Here is a 21,946-nt window from a genome sequence, read left to right as displayed (position 1 = left end):
ACGGCTAGTATGGACGTTACCTTAGCATCACCGAGGACTCACAGCTCGTCATATAGCTATAGTTTTATCTTTTTTTTCTTTACCTGGAGCCAGTTGGGGCTTTTTTTGCAAAGCCAAAGCCTTTTAGCATCTAATTCTAACGCAGGTGAAAAAGGAAATGCTAACATCGATGACTGCTCAGTTTATTTAAAGAGCCACAAAGCTCCCTGGCACGCAAGGGGCGCCCATACACTGTGACAGCGTCGTTAGGACGTTCGAATGAAAGCGAAGATGCTAGCTGTGCATTTGTTCCTAAAAGTAGCCCCAGGGCCCCCTTTGACCTATCACGTGGCGGCGAAGGCCCCTAGTTGCCTACGAAATGGAGATTTGCATGTGTGTGGACATAGCATGGACTCAAAGCACATGTCGAGTCTCGCATGACGGAGATATTTCTCCTCCTCCGTGGAGATCAAAGAGCAAAGGAGAGCATAAATTTAGAGTGGCAGCGTCTTCCTCATTCTGTCAAGGCTCATTGCTGATTTTTATGGGACCTCCCACGAGAAGAGTATTTTCAGATTAGCGTGGCTCATTATTTAATTTCATGCACCCGCCTCTTAATTTGTTCATCCCAAAACGATTAATTAAAGATTGATGTGATTCTCATGGCCATGTGGGTTTGTTCCAGTCATCTTGTGGTTGTTCACCGCATAGCAAAACAGAACGTGTCTGCCTCGATGGAAGCGAGAGCATTGTGCTCTTCTCACCTTGTTCAATCTCATGGCCGAGCGGGTCATTGCAAAATCCTTGAAGAAGGTACAAAAAGTAAAATCTTTTCTTACCTGAGAAAAGTTGAGGCCATTGAGCGGGTGACACTGCTCCTCCACCCGCTCCACCGCCCCTGTGGTTTTCCCCATCCTCTCTGCCTCCTGCGCCAAATACAAGTCCAGCACCGGGGTGCCCCTGGACCTCACGTCCCACTCGGTCAGCGAGTTGACCATCAGCATCACCCACACGGGCCTCTTCCTCTCCCAGTTCCCGGCGATGGCGTTGAAGAGGTAGTCGGCGTAGAGGCCGCGGCCGCGCTGGTCCGCCGTCATCCAGTACGGCATCATGTGCTTGACGTAGTCCAGGTGGCGTTTGAGGCGGCGGTACAAGTCTCGAGGTAGCAGCGTTTGGAGGTTCTCCCCGTGGGGGAGCAGCTGGCAGCTGGTCAGTTTGGAGACAGTGAGCGGGTCGGTCAGATCCAGCTCAAAGAAAACATTGCGGCTAGTGCGGAAGGCCCGCTTAGAGACGTCCGGGATGAAGTCCCACACTCGGGTGTAAGGCACGTGGATGGTGCCGTACAAGTAGGAAGGCGGCTGCGGGGGGGCACGCTTCACTTTCCACAGGAAAGAGTTCATGTTGCTTTGCTGTGGAACAAGCAGAATGATGTAAATGGAAAAATTGCCCCAGACACCACCTACTGGTGTGGATCTGCAATTACACTTTATTATTGTACCCAGAAAAATGTCATGAGTGTCATGTTTTACCAACCTTGCCACACACACCACCTACTGGTGTGGATGCGCAATTACACTTAAGTATTGTATGGGATTTTTTTTTTTTTTTGCCATGGTCACACGCCCTACTAGCTCCGCCCCCTGCTCGTCATGCTCATCAACCTACATAAGATTGAGATATCGTTTCGGGGGATGCAAATTAGATATGACTTCCCATCAGCCCGCGTTTAGAGAGGCCCACTTGGTTGTAAACAGAGCTCCGTTTATTGTCCAGCTCACTTGCCAAAGCCTCTTTTCGAAGCTTTCCGAGCGGAGCTCATAAAGTCCAAAATGCTGAAAGGAGGCTGTTCCTTAGCGGGAACCCGCTGCGAGACTTTGCTTTGTGACATTTCTGACACTACGGGTGGGTGGGGGGGGCTCGATGTCGACAAGACGGCATTGTTTGGGACTCGCAGCGCTTATGTTACAGCAAATGAAATCAGCGTAATACCATTTTGCTTTTTGAATATGGTTCTTGTTAAGTGCTACGCACAAGTGCATGTGCTGCAACTTTGCTTTTGGCATCATCGTCACTTTGGGCCTTCGTCTGTCTGGCCGAGGCGGCGCGATGTCATCGGGCATTCGAGAGATCCAGCCCACTGCCGGGATTTCACGTTATTCTTTGAAATTTGTTGACTTGAAAAATCTGACCAAGGTTTCCGTCAGTTCCAATCATAGCACGCCGCCAACGCCGAGTTTGTCGTCGGAGGGGAGGCAGTCAAGTCAAATCGTCTTGCGGAATTTGCTTTTTATCGTCAAAATTAAGTGACATGAACATATTGAAATATCTGGCAAAGTTTCCGTCCAGACGAAATAAATCCACGGCGCTTTTATTTAATCCAGAGCGCCGTCGTGCCTCGTGGCGCATATGCAGAAATAGAACTTTAATTGAATTTTCATTTTCAGACAAAGTGGAAGGCTTTTTATTTTTTTGGTTCGTGCCATTAGTCATCATGTCATGCAGTGAAAAGAGCGTGCACATTCAAGCGAAGACTTTAAGACATGGAAAAGTGGTGAGCTTATGCGCTGGACCTCTCGGCAGAGCCTTGACGCGCTGGGCTCCCTTTTTTTTTTTTTTTTATGGCGGTAATTACTCTTAACACAAACCAGAGTGCGCCGTGCTGCGTTAGAAGTCATGTAAAGTTATGGAGCAGCATCTCGTCAAGCTCATAATCGTGGATGAATTGTGCCCATTTGTAGAAACTTGTTGTCTTTTTATCACGGCTGCACTGGAATGACTAATGGGACTTTTTTTTTTTATGGAGCATACAGAGATTTCTCTAAATCTCCTAAATATTGTTTTTCTTTTGAAGAAGCCATTCATAGCTGGAATGTGATGCACACACTGCTGGAAGATCAGCAAACATGTTCCGAATGAAGTCAAGCCCCGCCTCCCCCTCCCCACTTGCACTTGTCACATAAACAGCTTTTAAAACTGGCAAGCACTCCTGCATGGGCAACAACTTTCACCTGGTTGCATGTTCTTATTGTGACATGTTTATTTCACAGACACACAGATAAAAAACATGCAGGTTTTATTATTATTAATTAAAATGACTCGCTGTTCAGAAGTAGGAGCACTTGTGGTTGCTGTTTTTTTGGAGGGTTACTTATATATATTACAAATTGGTTTAAAAAAACAAAAACAAAATTCTGATAATTGTGTAGGAATAGTCCAACTTCAATACTTGCGGCCCTACATACATTTTCATAAGATTTAATTATTGTAATATGAACTAAAAAAGGAAAACAAGTGTCAAAATAGTAAAATTCGACTTGATACGCTATGATTTTCAAATGGAGATTTTTATTCCCCATATAATCAAACACTTTCTATTTTTAATTACAATCCTCAAATTGTATTCTCGTAATATGAACCGATCCCCTACTCTGTCAATTTTGCACAACTTTTAGATCGATCAATTTTTTTTAATCAATATTGGGTTATTTTTGACATAGCTATTTACTATGACTTTAATTTGTTAATATCTACTTTTCTTGTGATATAACTTCTTCCTGGCAGTTTGATTAACTCATAATATTTTGACATCAGTAATTATCACCATCGATGTAATAAAGTCACTCACCGACTGGGGCGGGTCGCACTGCCTCGGTCTGCCGGCCGGCCGCGCGCCCCAGGGCGCCGCAGGGTGCAAGAGCGCGCTCAGGAGCACCCAGCCCAGCCCCGTTACACACACCATGCTGTCCTGTCCAGGTGACACCACGACACGCAGCTTGTGGTGTAATCCCTCTTTCCTCTCCTTTCCCTGCGCTGTCAGCGTCGCCTTCAAAACTTTTTATTTCACGTCCTCACCGTGCGGCGGGGGAAGCATCGCGCCTCCTCGCCATCCCCACCACTTTGCGGCGCCCCCAAAGCGCGTCTCGTCCTCTCTCTTCCTCCTCTCGGTGCAGAGCAAGTCACTGTTGAGAGTCTTTGGAAAGTTTCCGCCGTGCGCTCCACAAGTTTGGAGCGTCTCTGCGCTGGGAGAGTGGGAGGTGGCGTGCACCCCTCCTCCTCTTTGGAAAGGAGGGAGGGAGGGGAGGGAGGGGGGGCACAGGTTAAGAGAGGGATGACAGGCTTGCTGTAAACTCTCAATGTGGTACTTTGAGGTTTACACAAAGCTTTCTGCAAACATAAATGCAACTTGTACAAGTTTATATTCAATAAGGGGGGGATTTGTGAACACATACAAGTACTGTAATTAATATTAAATTATTTTTGGAACTAATTAATCAAAATGTAATTTTTTTCACAGTACTTCTTTATATCCATATTATATGAAGTTGCTGGGATATTTTGCTTCCATTTGATTGCAAGGCAAGTTGTTTTTCCAATGTAAATGAACCATACATCATACGCTGTCGTGTGCTTCCTCCTCGGCAGCCTTGCATTCATCTCCGTCCGTTTGTGTTTGACTGGCCGGCGGCACGAGAGCGCGACCGCTGGGGTCTTTACGTCGATGATGAATGGTCACAAATAAGCAAGCTCGAGTAAGGACAACAGCGAGAAGCGTTTCGTTTACTTTCCAGTCGGGAAAGTCCTGATGTGGAGCAGACCCGTTTGAAATAAACAGGGAGAGGGAAAGTGGCCCCTTTCGCTCCGCTTTGACCCTCGCCATTGTCCCAGCCGAGGGCCCGGTGACAGAGTCAAGTAGCGGGGACATTTATCACAGAGAGGCCTCACACCGGCGGCCCCCAGGACACCCCCCCCCCCCTCCTCCTCCCCCCCAGTGGACTGAAAGCTGACGGACACGGTACAAGCACTTCTTTGTCCCGGGCCGTGTTCTCCCCGCGTCTTCATCGAGCGGCCCGTTGACCGACTTGTCTTTTAACACAGTCGCACGCCGGCAAAAAGAAACGCTGACCTTTGACCCTTGAGTCTTTTTCTACATAGGCACCATTCATCGGGACATTTCTGAAAGTCGAGCGCATTCTCCTGCGGCTTTGGTTCTCATCTTTTCTGGTCATCCTTTGTCCCGTTGCTCAGGTGTGAGATTTCAGTTAGCATTTTGCGGCGGCTCTAATGTGGGCACCTGCGGAATCGGGTATACCTTCTTCAACCGCACTTTGCTCCTTTGAAGGAGCTTGCGCGCATTCTTGGCCCGTTAGAAAGTCAGCTGCTGACTGCGGGAGATTCCTGGACCAGCTCCAGGACCTTACGGCATGCTGCACAATAACAGCCCAGCCACTAAAGTTCGCTATTAACTTCAAACGTGGACACTTATTCTCCCGTGTGCTGTAGTCAAAATTCAAAGTTTGAGACAATCCCAGGTGTTCAGGACATTTGAGGAGCATAAAAAAAAAAAATGCTGCTCCACTTTGTTTGCTTCTGGTTCTGGAAACATTTAATAAGCCAACACCGGATAACCCGAGGGATCTGGAAGTATCACAAAGATCTTACAATATATTTATGTTTCAAATGTATTTTTTTGACTCACAGGAAGCCAGTGTGGAGATTTGAGGTTGTTTCCTGCTGCAAGTAAGAAGTCCAACAGCTGCAGCTTTCAGATTGGCTTTTTGTTCTGTTACAAAAATCCAAACCTCCTGAAAACGATCAGCTATCTTTTTTTTTGTGACAGCAGAATCCTGCTCTTTTATGTCAACGGACAGAGAGCGGATGCAACGTGGCCCCATCCGTGAAGATCCAGTCTGTTTGTCCTTGTGGCTGCCTGTCTGTCTGTCTGATAGCTAGCAGGAATCCCGCCTCAAAAATGCGACAGTAACTCACCGCCTCCGAAATCACAACTTTTCTATGAGCGTGTAATGAAAGAGGTGCTTCTTGCGTTCCCCTTAAAACCGCATCACACACTGTTTAAGACACGGGGCCCCCTAGTGGACATCAGAGGATCGCATAGATGGAGCGGGATATGTGGTTGACCCCAGGGGTGCTAAGATATAGCTTCAAAGAACCGCTGGAGATGACGGATACCAAGGAGGGGCTCATAGCTTCAGGCAGCCATACTTGAGAGGGGGAAAGTAAGACGGACCGGGATGGCCAAACTGAACAGCCGCTCTGTCTTCTTTCACTTACAAAACACACACACACATGCACACCCACTCCCCCTCTCTATCTCCACCCGTCTCCAGCTTTGGGCTCCAATATCCTCTGTCCCGCTTTGAAGATGTCAAAGAATAATATTGACGGAGTCTCCGGTGAAATGTTATTGTGGTTTTCTTTTTCAGATAGCTTGGGAAAAGAAGATGTGGCGGAGGAGGAGGAGGAGGACAGTGTCGGGATGGGAGCGAATGTGTCCACCAGCTGCCGACAGGTACCAACAATGGGACCAAATTTGCGGAATTTCCCTCCATAACAAATCGAGCTTGTCCCAGACATAAGCATTGACTCAATTACTACTTTCCTGTATCGACTCAATTAGATTTGGATTTGGTTCTCACCACTGATCCCTGCATCGGATTGCCCCTCAGGGCATGTCAACATGCGCGCAGGATGCCTGTCTCTCTATCTTCATCACTCAGAGGTCAACTTGACAAAAGGCAGGACAGGGAAGAGATAAAGTGACAAGGGTCACATGGGGGGGGGTCCTTGAAAGCAAGGTCTCATGATACTTTTTCTTCTCATGGTTTGGAATCACAAAAATCACATGACATGTTTTCAATTGTGAGTATGTATGACCTAATTAAAGGGGCTGCAGTATAGAATAGTGACTTTTAATTGGCTTATATAAACAAATTTGAGTCTCTGGCTAGCATGCTAAGCTACAATGTTGTTGCATGCACAGATTAGTTTGCTGTTATCCGTTTTGGCTTCTAGCTTGGTTGCATAGCCATCACAGTCAGCAAAATGTCAAGACGTCACACACCACAGCTGAGTAAATTGGCGGTGTTCACTCCCACATCGGCGCCAACGCCCCTTTTACCCTTCTGCCATGTTAGACTGCTCTTGACTTGCACCTCCTGACTGGTTGTTTTTCTTCAGATTTGGTGGTTTCCATGATGTCACTAGAGATTTTTTCCCAATATAATGCACGCAGAAAATAATTGATGGCCTTTAATTAGTATTTTTTGTGCATGAGATTTCCTTATGTTGTGTCTGGGGCACTTCACCATTTAGAGAGAAAGAGAGAGCAAGGATTTATTATTTTTATGTGGGACATCAACATACTATTACAAGCACTATGCCAGCAGCCCGAGCAGCTCTCGGTCATCAGCTATTGTGATTATCGTGTTTTTTTTCCCCGCTTTTTCCCCTCATCACTCACTTACAGCCTCTCTTCACGCAGGAGTGCATCACATCAAAGCTGTCCGGCGAGGGCGCCCCGTGATGCATCCTCTCTCCTCCTGATCACGGGCCATTGTGAGTAATTGTATTATGCCATAACCATAGAGGCTCTCGCCTCTCTCGGCCTCATTGAAGAGAAGCAAAGTGGATGGATGAAGGCGAGGCTCATCCCGCTGTTAAGCAAATCTACCTTTTGCCTCGTTGAGAATAAGACCAGGCGGAATCATCATGTTCTCGACAAGACATGGCGGCAGACAATAGAGGCCTTCCATTTTATGATAATATGGAAATGGGAAACGTATATACGGTGAAAAGATCATTTCGGTCGCAAATTAAGATTTTCTTTTCTGAGGTTGAGGTGGGCGGGGCAGTAGAGGAACAGCATGTGTTGCTTGAATCACACATATGTGACTCGGACCGTAAGATGCAAAAGTCAGGACTTCTTTTGAAGACGGGCTTTATGCTTCTTTGGAAGATTATCTGATTGAAAAGAGCTTTTATAGCACATCTATGCTGACTGCGAGGCATCAAAGCTCACACACACGTATGACGATAGTCGCCGTCGGGTAATATTGAGAGCCGACGGGAAAATGTAAAGACGCTCGTCTGCGGTGACTTAATATTTAAAAAAAAAGGTTTATTATCGAACATTATCAAATATTTTACATTAGTAAGTGTTAAATCGTGATTTAAAAGAATAAATAAAATAATCAGTGTATTACCCTCGTGCTCTAAAAATTTTATCGATTTTTAATCACAATCTCTTTGCGCAGGTGTCCCTAAAATTGTGACCAGTTTTGAATCTCTATTTCCCTGGAATATGAACATAATGCATTGATTCAAATGCTGCTTTCAAGTGACTGTAATGGATGCTCTATATAAGAAGTGGGCAGAGAAGCTTTTGAAGCCGCCGCTTCTAATAATAACCTGGCTGTGGACTCGGATAAACACACACACACACACACACACACACACACACACACACACACACAAAACACTCTCTCCAATATGAGCATCCCTCTTCTATCTACTCTTCACCAACACATAGAGCTGTTCTGGTGCTTGACAGGAAGCAGAAGGGCTGTCAACAGGCCCGCAGCCTGTTAGGAAACAGTCTGGCTCAATCGTGCTACACACACATAGACACACACACAGGGACATGAACATAGATCCACAGATGAAACACGTCAACAGTCAGCAGCATGGCTTCTATGGCACCGTAAAAACAAACGTAGGTCCTGAGAGGGGGAAAAAAAATGAAACAGCACGCCTTGTATGACTGGAGGGCTCTCCAATAAAGAACACACACACACACACACACACACACGTACAGAGCGCTCGTAGGAAAGATCTAAGTGAGGTAATTTTCTGCTTCTTCAGCTGATCCGGAACATGTGTTGGGCTGTGATGTGTACTCCGGGACACAGACAAAAGAAAATAGAAGGACTTTATGCACATTTATATATGCTTTAGCCTCGAGGCGTTGTGCTGATGTCACCGTCCACTTGACACTTTACGGTTTGGCCTATTCTTAAATTCATCTAAATATAAAAACTGAGATTTCATATCTTTTTGGAAATGCAAAAAAAAAAAAAAACACCAATTTTAAATATTTGTTGTCTTTCTATTTAAGCGCAGAAAAAAATACTACGGACATTCTCCGGTCTCCACAAGGGCCTCGTAGAATTATTACATGGTTCAGATGGCGCGCCGATGCTCGGGCCTAGGCGGAGAACCACCAAGCGGCTTTTATTCGCCACCGGGGAAGTCATTAATACACTGGTTGCCGCTCAGGCACATGCGCAAACTTCATCGGCACACACATACTTGACTGTACGCTGGATGCACAAGCAAGCTACTGTGCATTTGCATGACATTTCAAAAATATGCTTCATGTGTTTACATTTGATTGGATTACGTCCTTTTAATGAGCATTAAATCTGCGAATGTGTCACACACAAATTGCTTTTTAAGAGCATGTGGATTGGATTATATTTATGGAACTTTTACAGACTGCACAAGATAGTGATAGCCTTCAACTTTGTTGCAGTCATAAACAACTTTTCAACGTGAATTACTGCCATCCACATCATCTTATATGTACATCGATATATTTTTATTTATAAAGCGCTGTCATGAAATGAACACATCACATAAAGAACAATCATAACTAGTATCCCGATTGACCCCTTGTTTTTTTATAATTAAGTATTTGTACTGAGAGGGTGGCGCTATGTATTACACTCTTGGGAGCTCCGAATTCTTCAGCCGGTACAGCGAGACAGCGGGCTGATTTATGAAAGTCCGTTTGACTGGATTTGGCGCACCGCTGTGATTGTGAGTCGGTTTCAGAGCGAGCCCTCCTCACTCATCACGCTGCACACACCCGCAAATGACTGGATTCTGTTTTGAGGTCGCATGCTCTCCACCAAAGTTGACAGAGTAACATTTACTAAGTAATCTGAGCGTACGTGATACAGACTTCACTGTTCGGTTGTTTGGTTTTGTCGCACTTAAGTCTCTCGAAAGCTCGGAAACCACATTTTTCCACAAATTCAAGCGGCTGCCGGATGTATTTAGCATGCGAAAGTCAAAATAGCCCAAAGGTCATGAATTGCAGTGGTGCCTTGAGATATGACTTTTCATTTTTCCCTTTTGAAATGAATTGAAATGATTCCGTTCCAGACAACCAGTTGTTGTCGGTTAGCATTAAGCTAGCAATCTTTTCAAAAACTAACGTGGTTTGTTTCGACCGGTGCTTTTTGGTTAGCATTAAGCTAGCAAACATTTCAAAGAGTTATGTGGTTTGTTTACATTCACAAAATGCTTGTTCTTGTTTTAGATTTAGTTTGAGTGTTACAAGACAGTGGCACCGATTTGTGTTTTGTTAGCATGAAGCTAGCAGGCTATTGTGCGCTAAACTTTGGTGGTTTGGTTGATTACACAACATGTAATTCTCATTGTTCTCCACTGCGAATTGTTGTGAAGTGAGTTAAATTGATCTCAATGCCACCATACAGAACTTGGAGGCCAACGTTTTGCTTCTCAACCACAGCGCGAGATATTACGTTTCAACATTTTTTTAATTCCGTAAACACCACCGTATCAATGGCAGACGTTCTCACGCTCGGTTTGATCACTCGGGAAAATTTACATCTCCATTTTCTCCTCCTCTGTTGTCCTTCACATTTTTGATGTGTTAAAATATCAAACATCATCAAAATAAAAACCTCAGTCCATCAATGCTGGGAAGAATTTCTTATTTTGAAATGTGTTTCGCATTTTATGTTATTATCGTATCACCGGATACATCAACGAGTAACTTGGATTGGGAGCATAAATGAGCCACAGAGGCGGTAATTTGAGCTTTAATCCCTTAATGGAGACTTGACTGTGTAATATTTCCACAGAAGGCGATAAAAATGAATGAATAATGCCAACGTTGCTGTTTCTTTAGCTTGATTTGCTACCGTACAGATACAGAAATTTACAGTTAAGCCCAAAATGATTTATAACCTGGCCAAATTTACTCTAAGTGATTTGTTTTCTTTTTTTTATCTGTCGACTTTGCATCTTCTGAAAATGATACACCAATGTAGCAAACGACTTGATGAACCTCTGCCTCTTAGTTTTATGAGAGCACAGTATTTGTGACTCCTTCTGGGGCAACTCTAATCCATCAAATGCTTAGCGGTGCCCTTCTCCTCGCCTTGCGGGCTTTCCTCTTCCCAGCCTTGAGCAAACCACAAGACGGCTGAAACCTCAAGAGGCCGATCAGTTCTGTTGGGCGTTATTACAAGGAACCATTACTGTTTCAAGAAAATCCCATAATGATGGCGGCCACACAGGCAGTGGATTTGGATAAGCCTCGTATCTGTAACTGGCCTTGTCCCAGTCTCAAAACTGTCTTTCTATGACCCCCACGTAACACCTGATCCGGTTCAGATGCTTCTGTCTTAACCCCGGGTTTACTTTTGAAATTCATATTTGTTTATGTTATGGTTTACAGAATGACACAATGACAATGAAGAGAAGATGCACCTTGAAAGCACTTGCTGTCTACCTCAATGAAGATCCAAACAGATTGATATAAGATTTTATGGTAAGTGTTGAAAGAGAAATTGATTCTGTATAGAAACTCCCAACTCATCCTTTTTATCTTAAGTGGTTAACTACTTCATATAACTTCAAGGAACTTGGTTTATGTACATCTATGCTGTTCAGTCAATACTAAGAAACTAACAGTTACTCAAAGTAGTTTTGTGGGACCACTTGAAGAAAGCTTTTTGAGTAAATCTGAGGTTTAATTTTTTGGAGTGTGGCTCGAAAGAAGAAGGAAAAAAAACACGGCTCACTGTTTCTTCCTTTCCCATGAAACCCAAACCAGTTTGCTTTGTGGGCAACGTGATGTTCCAACATGTCCGAGCCAATACCATATGGGTGAACCGCGGTGGAATTTTGAGGATACACGGCTACAAATGACACCGATTAAAATGTTAGCTTGTTAGTCACACTCATCTGTCAACATTAGCTGTCAACATAAACTGATCAATACTCCCATAGAAATTGCCACTAATTTAATCTGTGCTCGTTTCTTTGGTGACATCTTTCCATTCTTTTCCTCTAGTGCTCTAGCTTTCCTCCTGAAGGTCCAACAAGGAACATTGGCAGGACCTGTTTTGGCCCTCCCATCGTGTTGGTCCTCGAGAGACGACTCCATGTAACTCATGAAGAAAAAAAAAACTTCTTCAAAGATCAGTGGGCGCACAGAGGCGATAAAATGTGAGTACCTGCGTGCGTGCGATGGCTAAGACTCGCTTAGTGTAAGGCCAAGAGGAGCGTGATGTTTCTCTTGGACAGAGGAAGCAGTCAGGGTATCAGGTGTGATACCTGCGTCGGCACCAGAGAAAACACGGCCGAAGTGGACCAGCACGCCCTGGCTGGATTTGTATTTCCAAGGTAGTTGGAAGGAAGTTACTTTTTTTTTCATTTGTGGTTAAACACATTTGAACTCGCACAGAAACATTTATGATTCGCGGAAGGTTTAACCATGTTTAACACCCGAAAACCTAACCATTGACCGACCTAAACTCTGACCGTAACCCTAACCACCAGTCCACCAGTTGGATGGCTGGCCTTCACTTAAGGACACATTGACACTTCTTCCATGATGCAAAGGCTCATGTGACGTATACAGACTATAAGAGGCGAGCGATGACAGCATGATTAATGCCCGCCACCCCAGCAAGCGCTCACCAAACGACGATTCTGTGCGAGCGGTCCAGAGAAAAGTCAAAGGAAAGCGTCTCATAGCGCCAACACAAACCAAGCACCACGCAGCTAACCAAACGTGGCTGCACAGGGTCAACTGCAGTCTAGCAGTGAAGCAAAACAATCAGCTAGTCAACTTAAAGGCGCAGTTGATAAGAAAGTTGTTTCAAAATGACCTGAGGCTAATAAAAGTGCAGTTTGCTGGTTTTATGCAAGCATGTTACTTAGCGCTTCCCGAGTTTAACAGTCTCGTTTTATTTCCTTCTTTCTGTATAAACATTTTGGGCTAAGTGTGAAGAGAACCGGACAGGTATTAAACTTGCTTTGACCAATGTCCTAAATGGTGTGTTTGAGGACATTGGGAAATTTCAAGACTATCATTTATCAATAATAATAACATAATACAGTGAACAAATGTGTTAATCAGTACCAGAGAAGTCAGTCAGTTTCTAAAAAAAAAAAAAAAATGGTGACAGACTATAATAACATTGCTCTTTTTATATTCTTATACATCACACAAGGAGTTTGTTAAAGCACGTCAAGCAGTATGGTTTGCCTTTGTGCTCCTGAAAGATTCCTTGGCTGAGCTGCCGCAGACAAAAAGCACACACAAAGTGCTCCGGGTGAAACTTGCGGTCCAGAGCTGAGATACAGCGGCCCACGATGGGCTGACGGCAGCTGCCGCACAAAGTGCCTTGACGCAAGTGGAAGTCCGTTTGGCACAGCGGGCGGCCGTCCAGCTCCATGAAGCGGCTGCCGGAGAAGGGCTTCCGACAGTCCTGGAAGGACACAAAAGGACTCACGCTCTGTACTTGAGTTGCAATTTTTTTTTTAGGTGCGAGGATGAGGAGCTCACCGCACAGACGAAGCATTCCGGATGCCACGTGTCGTTGGCTGCGCTCAGGTAGTTTTTCGTCACCGACCCCCCACAGCCTGCGCACTTGGGGGCGAAGAGGCGGTAGAAGTCGGCGGAACAATAAGGCTTCCCATCCTTCTCCAGGAAACCTTTGAACGCACATTGCTAATGAGCTCATTGCACTTTTTTTTTTTTTTAAAGGCCCCTTGCAAAGTTTTTTTTTATGTTACCGTCATCGCCAAAAAAATGTCCACAATGTGCACAGAAAAAGTGATCCGGATGCCAGGTCTGGTCCAGAGCTGTCAGGATGTTCTGTAACATCAAATATCAACAAATTACTTTTTAGGTTGCCGTAATACAGTTGGAATGATTGACTTTGCTATGCAGTATGTCTACAGTAGGGAGCTATCCTATTGAGGATAAGCCGTTGAAAAAAAAATAGATGGGATGAACGGAAAATATTAGGTACTGTTTACTTAACATTTAAGATTGATTATGTAGTGTTAGCCATTGTAGTCCTGGGATAAAAAAAAAGTCTTATCTTATAATCTTGCCTATAGCCTGTTATTGGTTTAGTTTAGCTTTGTTTATCTTAGCTTGGGTTGGCTTGATTTAGCTTATCTTAGTCTGGGCTAGCTTTTATATGAAGATTTTTGAAAGCAATAAGATGGTAGATTTGCACATGCTAATTGACTTGTCTACTAATAAGGCCTGATGGATGGATGGATGAATTCCTGCCCATGGTTGCTTTAATATATTTGACTGCAAACGAATGGGAGGCCTCCTACCTGAACAATAGGCCCCTTGCAGTAGGCGCAGCACGGCGCAAAGAGCTTCTCGTAGTCTTCCCGGCAGTACGGGCGTCCGTCCCTCTCAAAGTAGCCTGTGGTACTCAGCTCCGCCTGACACGCCACACACACAAAGTGCTGCGGGTGCCACACTTTACCTAAAGCCGCCAGCATCTGAGCAAGACAGGAAGAGGTCCGTATGTGAGGGAGAAACATTTTAGTAGTAAAAATCAAGAGTACCTTTCCCACAATCACTTTGTTGCAGGCGGCACAGCGGCCCTTGGCTGCAGTGTTGACTCCAATCTTTTCAAAGTCAGTGCTCAGTCCTCCGAGAAGATCATCAATGCTGTCTGAGTCTTTGCTCTTGACTGAAGCCTTGGAGTCAAAATCCCCTTGACCATCTTTTGTTTTCTTCTCATCAGACTGCTCCTGTAGAAGCGGCGAAGGTGCTGTGTCCTAAATGGAGATAAGGACATTGGGCATTGGGTTGCATGCTCAAAGGTCAGATGATGACGTGGGGTTGGCCTCAGTGTCCAAATTGGAACAATGCTGCCCCCTCTTGGTGAGTGTGGTTAAGTTCACAAGTTCAGCATGCAAGGTCCACGTCGAAAGGTAAAAGGTGAGGCAACACTCACCCCTGATGCCAGGCTCAACAGATCTTGCAAAACGGAGTCCAGTTCAACGGTGGGTGAGTCCTGGGAAGCTGCCTCGGGAAGAGCTGGCTCACTAAAAACCCCACGAGAAGATTGGTTGTTCAAAGTCTTATAAATCAATGTGCTTTTTTCTTTCTTTCTTTTTACATGTGTTTTGGATGCCACCACTGGAGGGGACCATTTTTGGCAAATCAGGAAAATTACTATGGAGGTTTCAGTTGTGCAACATTTAGTGAGTGAACCTGTGCAGTTTTAGGTTAGGTCCGGTGCTGACGGCAGCCGACTCCTTCAAGGTTTCACGACTGTCTTCTGAAGCAGTCGGATTAAGGGCGAGCTCTTCCAACAGCAAATCTAAAACATAAATTGAAGGTTTAGCCGGTAAGTGGTGTGTTTTGTGTTTCCTGTCAAACTCTCAGATGGCAGAGGTGTCTGTCTTTTCTGTTTGAGATTGTGTGCAAACGGGTTTCCTCAGGAAGTGATGTTAGAACTTTTACAGAAGTAAAATTTGCTGAAATAATCCATTTGAAAATATTCAAGTCAATCTCAGTGCAGTCACGCACATATTAATGATGGTAATACCCTAACGATAGGTGCGGCTGTAGTTGTTATTCAAGTGTAAATAAGTTTAAAATAAATGAACTGTTTGGAATATTTTGCCCTTCTCCGTGTTGCTCAATATTATACAGGAAAGAACCACAAAAAAAGAATGCCTCTCACCATTTTAACCAAAAGCGAGCATATCTAATAAAACTACGATTTGACACATTTGGGGGATTTAATCAGATTAGATCACAAATGCGCACCATTAAATTTATCCTGATACAACTGACTACATAAGATCACTTTGCCTCAGAATCAAATTCAACTGATTTATCTGAGAATCACTGAAAATAGATTGCAAAAAGTTGCCTTACCAAGTTCATCCATGTTTCTCTCAGAATGAATTTGTCTGACTGTTGTTGTTTTCTCTCTCCCTCCCTGCAGCTGCTGTTACTCAAGTTACCACAAGTCATATCTTCACTTCCTCTGTTGATATTTCTGACATATTGCTGAATATAGACTTTTTTTGTTGTTGTATTTAAACTCAGCCATATGATCTTTTGGATTTTGTGTGTGTGATTTTACAATGTGTGCCATTTTTTGTTAACTTTTAGCGTCACGTTATTAATAGCATCTGGATAGCAGCGCCGTTTTGCTGAAGTGGAGAAAACTTACATAAAATCACACTTAAGTTTATTTATAAGCTTTTATTATATATATTTCATTAACAGAGGTGTAACGAGTTTTCTCTACGCGTGCAGTAAGCGGAATTTAGAACGCTGATGGATCATCACACTCACTGTATTGTCTCCAGACATCCTTTTGTCGCCATCTCCTGGTCAGAATGAGAAATGCTGCTAGTGATATCTTCTGGCTCTTACAAAGGAGAAAAACACAAGCGGTATTTCAACTTTGATATTTTTAAAATTAAAACTAAAATCAAACTAGTCGTTTTTTTTATTATTAACAACTGCTTCCAAAAGTAATATCCAATGACTAAAAGAAACGCGGCCCGAATACATATTACTGCAGAGAAAATTGACTTCCGGCCACTCGTTCAAGGTTTGTACCAGACACGCTTCCCGTCCACCCCGTCCCTCTCCTCCATCGGCTCCTCGTCTTGATCCCACCTCGCCGTCCGTGACAAAGCCACAAGTCTTCTCGCCCTTCCCGTGCGTCAAGGTGCCCAATAAGTCAGCGGCGGCCCGAAACCTGTGCCCACCCCCGGACTGACCAGGCCAGGAGCATATTACGTATGTTAAAGTTAAAGTCCCAATGATCGTCACGCACACATGATGGTGGCATTTGTCCTCTGCATTTAACCCATCCCCGTGTGATTTTGATCAATGTTGTGGGGGAGCAGTGAGCAGCAGCGGTACCCCGCACGGGAATCATTTAGTGATCTAGGGCCCCATTCCAACCCCTTACACTGAGTGCCAAGCAGGGAAGAAATGGGTACCATTTTTATAGTCTTTGGTATGACCCGGCCGGGGTTTGAACCCACGACCTTCCAGTCTCAGGGCGGACACTCTACCCATAGGCCACTGAGTTGGTGCAGTGACGGCTGCTGTGTAGCTAGCGAGCGGTGCAAGTGAGCATAATGGACTTCGAACGTGGTAAAAAAAAAAAAGACGAAAGGCGGTACGGAAAGGTACAAAAAAAAAGAAAGCCGCTGGAGGAGAACGCGGCCAAATGCAGAAAAGTTACGTATTTATTAAAAACCCTTCAAAGTAGAGTTTCATACGAGGGTTGGGGTTTCAAAGTAGGCTTTAAAGCTAGGGTTATGGTTTCAAAGTTGGGTTTAAAGCTAGGGTTACAGTCTCAAAGTAGATTGTGTGCATGCGTTTTGCTTGTGCCCATGCATTTAAGTGTGGATGTGAACATGCACGTGTGGGCAAGGCCAGGGTGGCCTGGTTACACAACTGACGCCTGGCCTAAAAAAATCTCCCAGGCTGGGCCCGTCCAGGACGCCCGCCGTCCGCTTCCCCCAGCTGAGCCGCAACTGTAGCAGCGCCACCGGCACCACCACGAGGCACTGAGAACTGTTGGCTACCAGCCGGTGTGACTCCGCCCGCCACTGAAGCCATCCACTTGTTTCGATGCCAAAAAGAGAAACCAAGCAAAGGTTTGCGATTAAAACGCAAAATATGCATGCTTGCATTGCAACTGTTCAACGACAATTAAAAGAAGTCCAAAAATTGAAACTGACTTAAGAGAGTTCTTGATTATTTAACTTCATTATTGTAGTTTATTTTTATTCACAGAAAGTGACAACAATTAGATTGAACTTGTACAACTCTGCAAGGAAGAATGGGCAACTATGACCCAAACGAGGTGTGCAAGGTGAAGTTAAAAAAAAAAAAAAGTTAAAGAGCGGTTTGATTTTTTTGTTTTTATCTAAAACAAAAATAGAATATATTGCGAGAAACAAAAATACAACGACGCGTTTTGGATTGCCGGAATTTGGCAATAAGATAGAGAAAGTGTACCGTGTGTCGCCCTCTGCTGGCAAGTATGAGAAATCCTCCCGTTGATAAATTCCGAGAATCCAAAACAAACATAACTGCTGTATCATTTAAGCTTCAGAGATAGTCTTGCCTTTAGTTCAGGAGACACAGGTACGAATTCACGTATGGCACTTGACTACACTTTCTTATTCATTTTTTTTTTTTTTTTTTACCTCGTGTAGTGTACCTATCGAAGTTTCCATGAGGTGTACCTAATAACAGGCCACTGCATTAGGGAAAAAACATGGTCAAAGCTTAACTGAAAGTGAAAAGTGTAGTCAAGTGCCATATGTGGCTCTTGACTACACTTATATGTCGGCTCGTGATATACACCACATCACGAGCCGACTAGTGATGTGCATTCCAGATCTTTTAAGTGAACTGAATCTTTAGAATCAGTTCACTCAAAAGATTCGTTCAAAAGAATCCTTCAACGAACCTGAAAATGGCGGTGTACCTAATAGAGTGTCCGAGCGACGTCACATATCAAACAGCCAATCAGAAAGTGGGGGTGAGGGCACTTTTCACTTTCAGTTGAGCTATGACCATGATTTGAATGAAGTGGACTGTGATTAGGTACACCTCATGGACACTTCAATAGGTACACCACACGAGGTTAAAAAAAAAAGAATGAATAAATAAGAAAGTGTAGCAAACGATTCGGTGAACGATTCTTTTGAACAAATCTTTTGAGTGAACCGACTCTAAAGATTCAGTTCACTTTAGAGAACAGGAATGCGCATGACTAGTACAAAAGAGTCCAGACGGCTGAGGGCTGCCAGGTTGAAATAGCCGACTGGTTAGTGACACGGGCTCTTGTTCGGTAAGACCCTGGTTCGATCCCAGGTGGGAGCATATTCCTAAATGTGCTTTTAGAATTGGAACCTCGCTTTGTATGCAAACAATGCATTTGCAAACAAATGAAAGTATGTATGTGTAAATACATAAGTGCGAGGGTTAGGTTTAGAGCTAGGGTTAGGCTTAGGGTTAGAGTTAGAGCTTGGGTTAGAGCTTGGGTTAGAGCTAGGTTCAGGGTTTGAGCTAGGGTTAGGGCTAGGGTTAGGGCTAGGGTTAGAGCTAGGGTTAGGGCTAGGGTTAGAGGGTTAGGGTCTGGGGTTAGGGTTAGGGTTTCCAAGGGGTTAGGGTTTTCCAGGGGGTTTCCAGGGGTTTCCAATGGGTTTCCAGGGGTTTCTAGAAATGTCCATGGTTGCCAGGATTTTCCAGGATTTCCCAGGATTTCCAGGATTTTCCAGGATATTCAAAGGGTTTCCAGGATATTTCAGGGTTTTCAAGGGGTTAGGGTCTGGGGTTAGGGTCTGGGGTTAGGGTTAGGGTCTAGGGTCTGGGGTTAGGGTCTGGGGTTAGGGTCTTGGGTTAGGGTTAGGGTCTGGGTTTAGGGTTAGGGTCTAGGGTCTGGGGTCTGGGGTCTAGGGTCTGGGGTCTGGGGTTAGGGTCTGGGGTTGGGGTTAGGGACTGGGGATAGGGACTGGGGTTAGGGTCTGGGGTCTAGGGTTAGGGTCTGGGGTCTAGGGTTAGGGTCGGGGTCTGGGGTTAGGGTATGGGTTAGGGTTAGGGTCGAGGGTTAGGGTCGAGGGTTAGGGTCTGGGGTCTAGGGTTAGGGTTAGGGTTAGAGCTAGTGCGAGGGTTAGGGTTAGAGGTTAGGGTTAGAGGTTAGGGTTAGAGCTAGTGCGAGGGTTAGAGGTTAGGGTTAGAGGTTAGGGTTAGAAGTTAGAGGTTAGGGTTAGGGTTAGAGCTAGGGTTAGAGCTAGGGTTAGGGTTAGAGCTAGGGTTAGAGCTAGGGTTAGGGCTAGGGTTAGGGCTAGGGTTACAGGGTTAGAGGGTTAGGGTCTGGGGTTAGGGTCTGGGGTTAGGGTTTCCAAGGGGTTAGAGTTTTCCAAAGAGTTTCCAGGGGGTTTCCAGGGGTTAGGGTTTTCCAAAGGGTTTCCAGGGGGTTTCCAGGGGTTTCCAATGGGTTTCCAGGGGTTTCTAGAAATTTCCATGGTTTCCAGGATTTTCCAGGATTTTCCAGGTTTCCAGGATTTTCCAGGATTTTCCAGGATTTTCCAGGATTTCCAGGATATTCAAGGATTTTCCAGGATATTCCAGGATATTCCAGGGTTTTCAAGGGGTTTCCAGGTTTTTCCATGGTCAGGGGTCTGGGGTTAGGGTTAGGGTCTGGGGTTAGGGTCTGGGGTTACGGTCTGGGGTCTGGGGTTAGGGTCTGGGGTTAGGGTCTAGGGTCTGGGGTTAGGGTTGGGGTCTAGGGTTAGGGGTTAGGGTTTAGGGTTAGGGGTTAGGGTTAGGGTTGAGGTTAGGGTTTAGGTTAGGGTTTGGCGTTAGGGTTGAGGTTAGAGTTGAGGTTAGGGTTGAGGTTAGGGTGTAGGCTAGGGTTAGGATTGAGGTTAGGGTTAGAGTTGAGGTTAGGTTTGAGGTTAGGGTTAGGGTTGAGGTTAGGGTTAGAGTTGAGGTTAGGGTTAGGGTTGAGGTTAGGGTTAGGGTTGAAGTTAGGGTTGAGGTTAGGGTTAGGGTTGAGGTTAGGGTTAGAGTTGAGGTTAGGGTTAGGGTTGAGGTTAGGGTTAGAGTTAGAGTTGAGGTTAGGGTTAGGGTTGAGGTTAGGGTTGAGGTTAGGGTTAGGGTTGAGGTTAGGGTTGAGGTTAGGGTTAGGGTTGAGGTTAGGGTTAGGTTTGAGGTTAGGGTTAGAGTTGAGGTTAGGGTTGAGGTTAGGTTTGAGGTTAGGGTTGAGGTTAGGGTTAGGGTTGAGGTTAGGGTTAGAGTTGAGGTTGAGGTTAGGGTTGAGGTTAGGGTTGAGGTTAGGGTTGAGGTTAGGGTTAGAGTTGAGGTTAGGGTTAGGGTTGAGGTTAGGGTTGAGGTTAGGGTTAGGGTTGAGGTTAGGGTTAGAGTTGAGGTTAGGGTTAGGTTTGAGGTTAGGGTTGAGGTTAGGGTTAGAGTTGAGGTTAGGGTTAGGGTAGAGGTTAGGGTTGAGGTTAGGGTTAGGGTTGAGGTTAGGGTTAGAGTTGAGGTTAGGGTTAGGTTTGAGGTTAGGGTTGAGGTTGAGGTTAGGGTTAGAGTTGAGGTTAGGGTTAGGGTTGAGGTTAGGGTTAGAGTTGAGGTTAGGGTTAGGGTTGAGGTTAGGGTTGAGGTTAGGGTTAGAGGTTAGGGTTAGAGTTGAGGTTAGGGTTAGTGTTGAAGTTAGGGTTGAGGTTAGGGTTAGAGGTTAGGGTTAGAGCTAGGGTTAGAGCTAGGGTTAGGGTTAGAGCTAGGGTTAGGGCTAGGGTTAGGGCTAGGGTTACAGGGTTAGAGGGTTAGGGTTAGGGTCTGGGGTTAGGGTCTGGGGTTAGGGTTTCCAAGGGGTTAGAGTTTTCCAAAGAGTTTCCAGGGGGTTTCCAGGGGTTAGGGTTTTCCAAAGGGTTTCCAGGGGGTTTCCAGGGGTTTCCAATGGGTTTCCAGGGGTTTCTAGAAATTTCCATGGTTTCCAGGATTTTCCAGGATTTTCCAGGATTTTCCAGGTTTCCAGGATTTTCCAGGATTTTCCAGGATTTCCAGGATATTCAATGATTTTCCAGGATATTCCAGGATATTCCAGGGTTTTCAAGGGGTTTCCAGGTTTTTCCATGGTCAGGGGTCTGGGGTTAGGGTTAGGGTCTGGGGTTAGGGTCTGGGGTTACGGTCTAGGGTCTGGGGTTAGGGTCTGGGGTTAGGGTCTAGGGTCTGGGGTTAGGGTTGGGGTCTAGGGTTAGGGGTTAGGGTTAGAGGTTAGGGTTTAGGGTTAGGGTTAGGGTTAGGGTTGAGGTTAGGGTTTAGGTTAGGGTTTGGCGTTAGGGTTGAGGTTAGAGTTGAGGTTAGGGTTGAGGTTAGGGTGTAGGCTAGGGTTAGGGTTGAGGTTAGGGTTAGAGTTGAGGTTAGGTTTGAGGTTAGGGTTAGGGTTGAGGTTAGGGTTAGAGTTGAGGTTAGGGTTAGGGTTGAGGTTAGGGTTAGAGTTAAGTTAGGGTTAGGTTTGAGGTTAGGGTTAGATTTGAGGTTAGGGTTAGAGTTGAGGTTAAGTTTGAGGTTAGGGTTAGGGTTGAAGTTAGGGTT

General features: G+C 45.1%; 2 protein-coding genes and 1 long non-coding RNA gene across 17 annotated transcripts in view; 1 reads left to right on the top strand and 2 right to left on the bottom strand.

Moving 5' to 3' along the window:
• trabd2b (TraB domain containing 2B) overlaps positions 1–3,999 on the bottom strand; it is a 28,657-nt gene extending 24,658 nt beyond the window's left edge. The window contains exons 1-2 of the mRNA XM_049724404.1: positions 3,605–3,999; positions 819–1,388 (exon numbers count right to left, since the gene is read on the bottom strand). Coding sequence (XP_049580361.1) covers positions 819–1,388; positions 3,605–3,718 — 684 coding nt within the window. The 5' untranslated portion in view covers positions 3,719–3,999. The remainder of the gene's footprint in view (positions 1–818; positions 1,389–3,604) is intronic.
• Positions 1–17,569, top strand: part of LOC137840677 (uncharacterized) — a 90,708-nt gene extending 73,139 nt beyond the window's left edge. For 6 of the 14 annotated variants that reach the window (XR_011087572.1, XR_011087573.1, XR_011087570.1 and 3 more), the window contains 7 exons: positions 6,201–6,286; positions 7,259–7,332; positions 11,267–11,359; positions 11,885–12,039; positions 12,118–12,216; positions 13,102–15,203; positions 15,810–16,061. This is a non-coding gene — a long non-coding RNA (uncharacterized lncRNA). Of the gene's footprint in view, positions 1–6,200; positions 6,287–7,258; positions 7,333–11,266; positions 11,360–11,884; positions 12,040–12,117; positions 12,217–13,101; positions 15,204–15,809 lie in introns of all 14 variants that reach the window. The other 8 variants (XR_011087566.1, XR_011087565.1, XR_011087575.1 and 5 more) reach the window with 8 other exon arrangements.
• On the bottom strand, positions 13,012–15,844 carry lpxn (leupaxin). 2 transcript variants are annotated; one of them, XM_049724620.2, is made up of 8 exons: positions 15,740–15,844; positions 15,068–15,176; positions 14,808–14,898; positions 14,413–14,628; positions 14,173–14,346; positions 13,615–13,696; positions 13,385–13,533; positions 13,012–13,307 (listed from the first exon to the last, which is right to left on the bottom strand). In XM_049724620.2, the coding sequence occupies exons 1-8, from the start codon at positions 15,750–15,752 to the stop codon at positions 13,041–13,043; spliced, it is 1,101 nt and encodes a 366-aa protein (XP_049580577.1). In that variant the 5' UTR covers positions 15,753–15,844; the 3' UTR covers positions 13,012–13,040. The 2 variants fall into 2 exon arrangements, with proteins under 2 accessions (XP_049580577.1, XP_049580566.1); XM_049724609.2 differs by having other exon boundaries at positions 14,173–14,628.
• Positions 17,570–21,946: the final 4,377 nt, after the last annotated feature.

Source organism: Syngnathus scovelli, chromosome 10 (genome assembly GCF_024217435.2).
Source record: "Syngnathus scovelli strain Florida chromosome 10, RoL_Ssco_1.2, whole genome shotgun sequence".
Lineage (NCBI taxonomy): Eukaryota > Metazoa > Chordata > Actinopteri > Syngnathiformes > Syngnathidae > Syngnathus > Syngnathus scovelli.
This window is presented reverse-complemented; position numbering and strand designations above follow the sequence as displayed.

Coding starts and splice junctions, on each gene's coding strand:
- lpxn (XM_049724609.2), bottom strand. Junction 14,899..15,067: donor CCTAACCTAAAACTGCACAG/GTTCACTCACTA, acceptor TGGGGTTTTTAG/TGAGCCAGCTCTTCCCGAGG. Junction 13,308..13,384: donor CGGAATGCTTCGTCTGTGCG/GTGAGCTCCTCA, acceptor GTGTCCTTCCAG/GACTGTCGGAAGCCCTTCTC.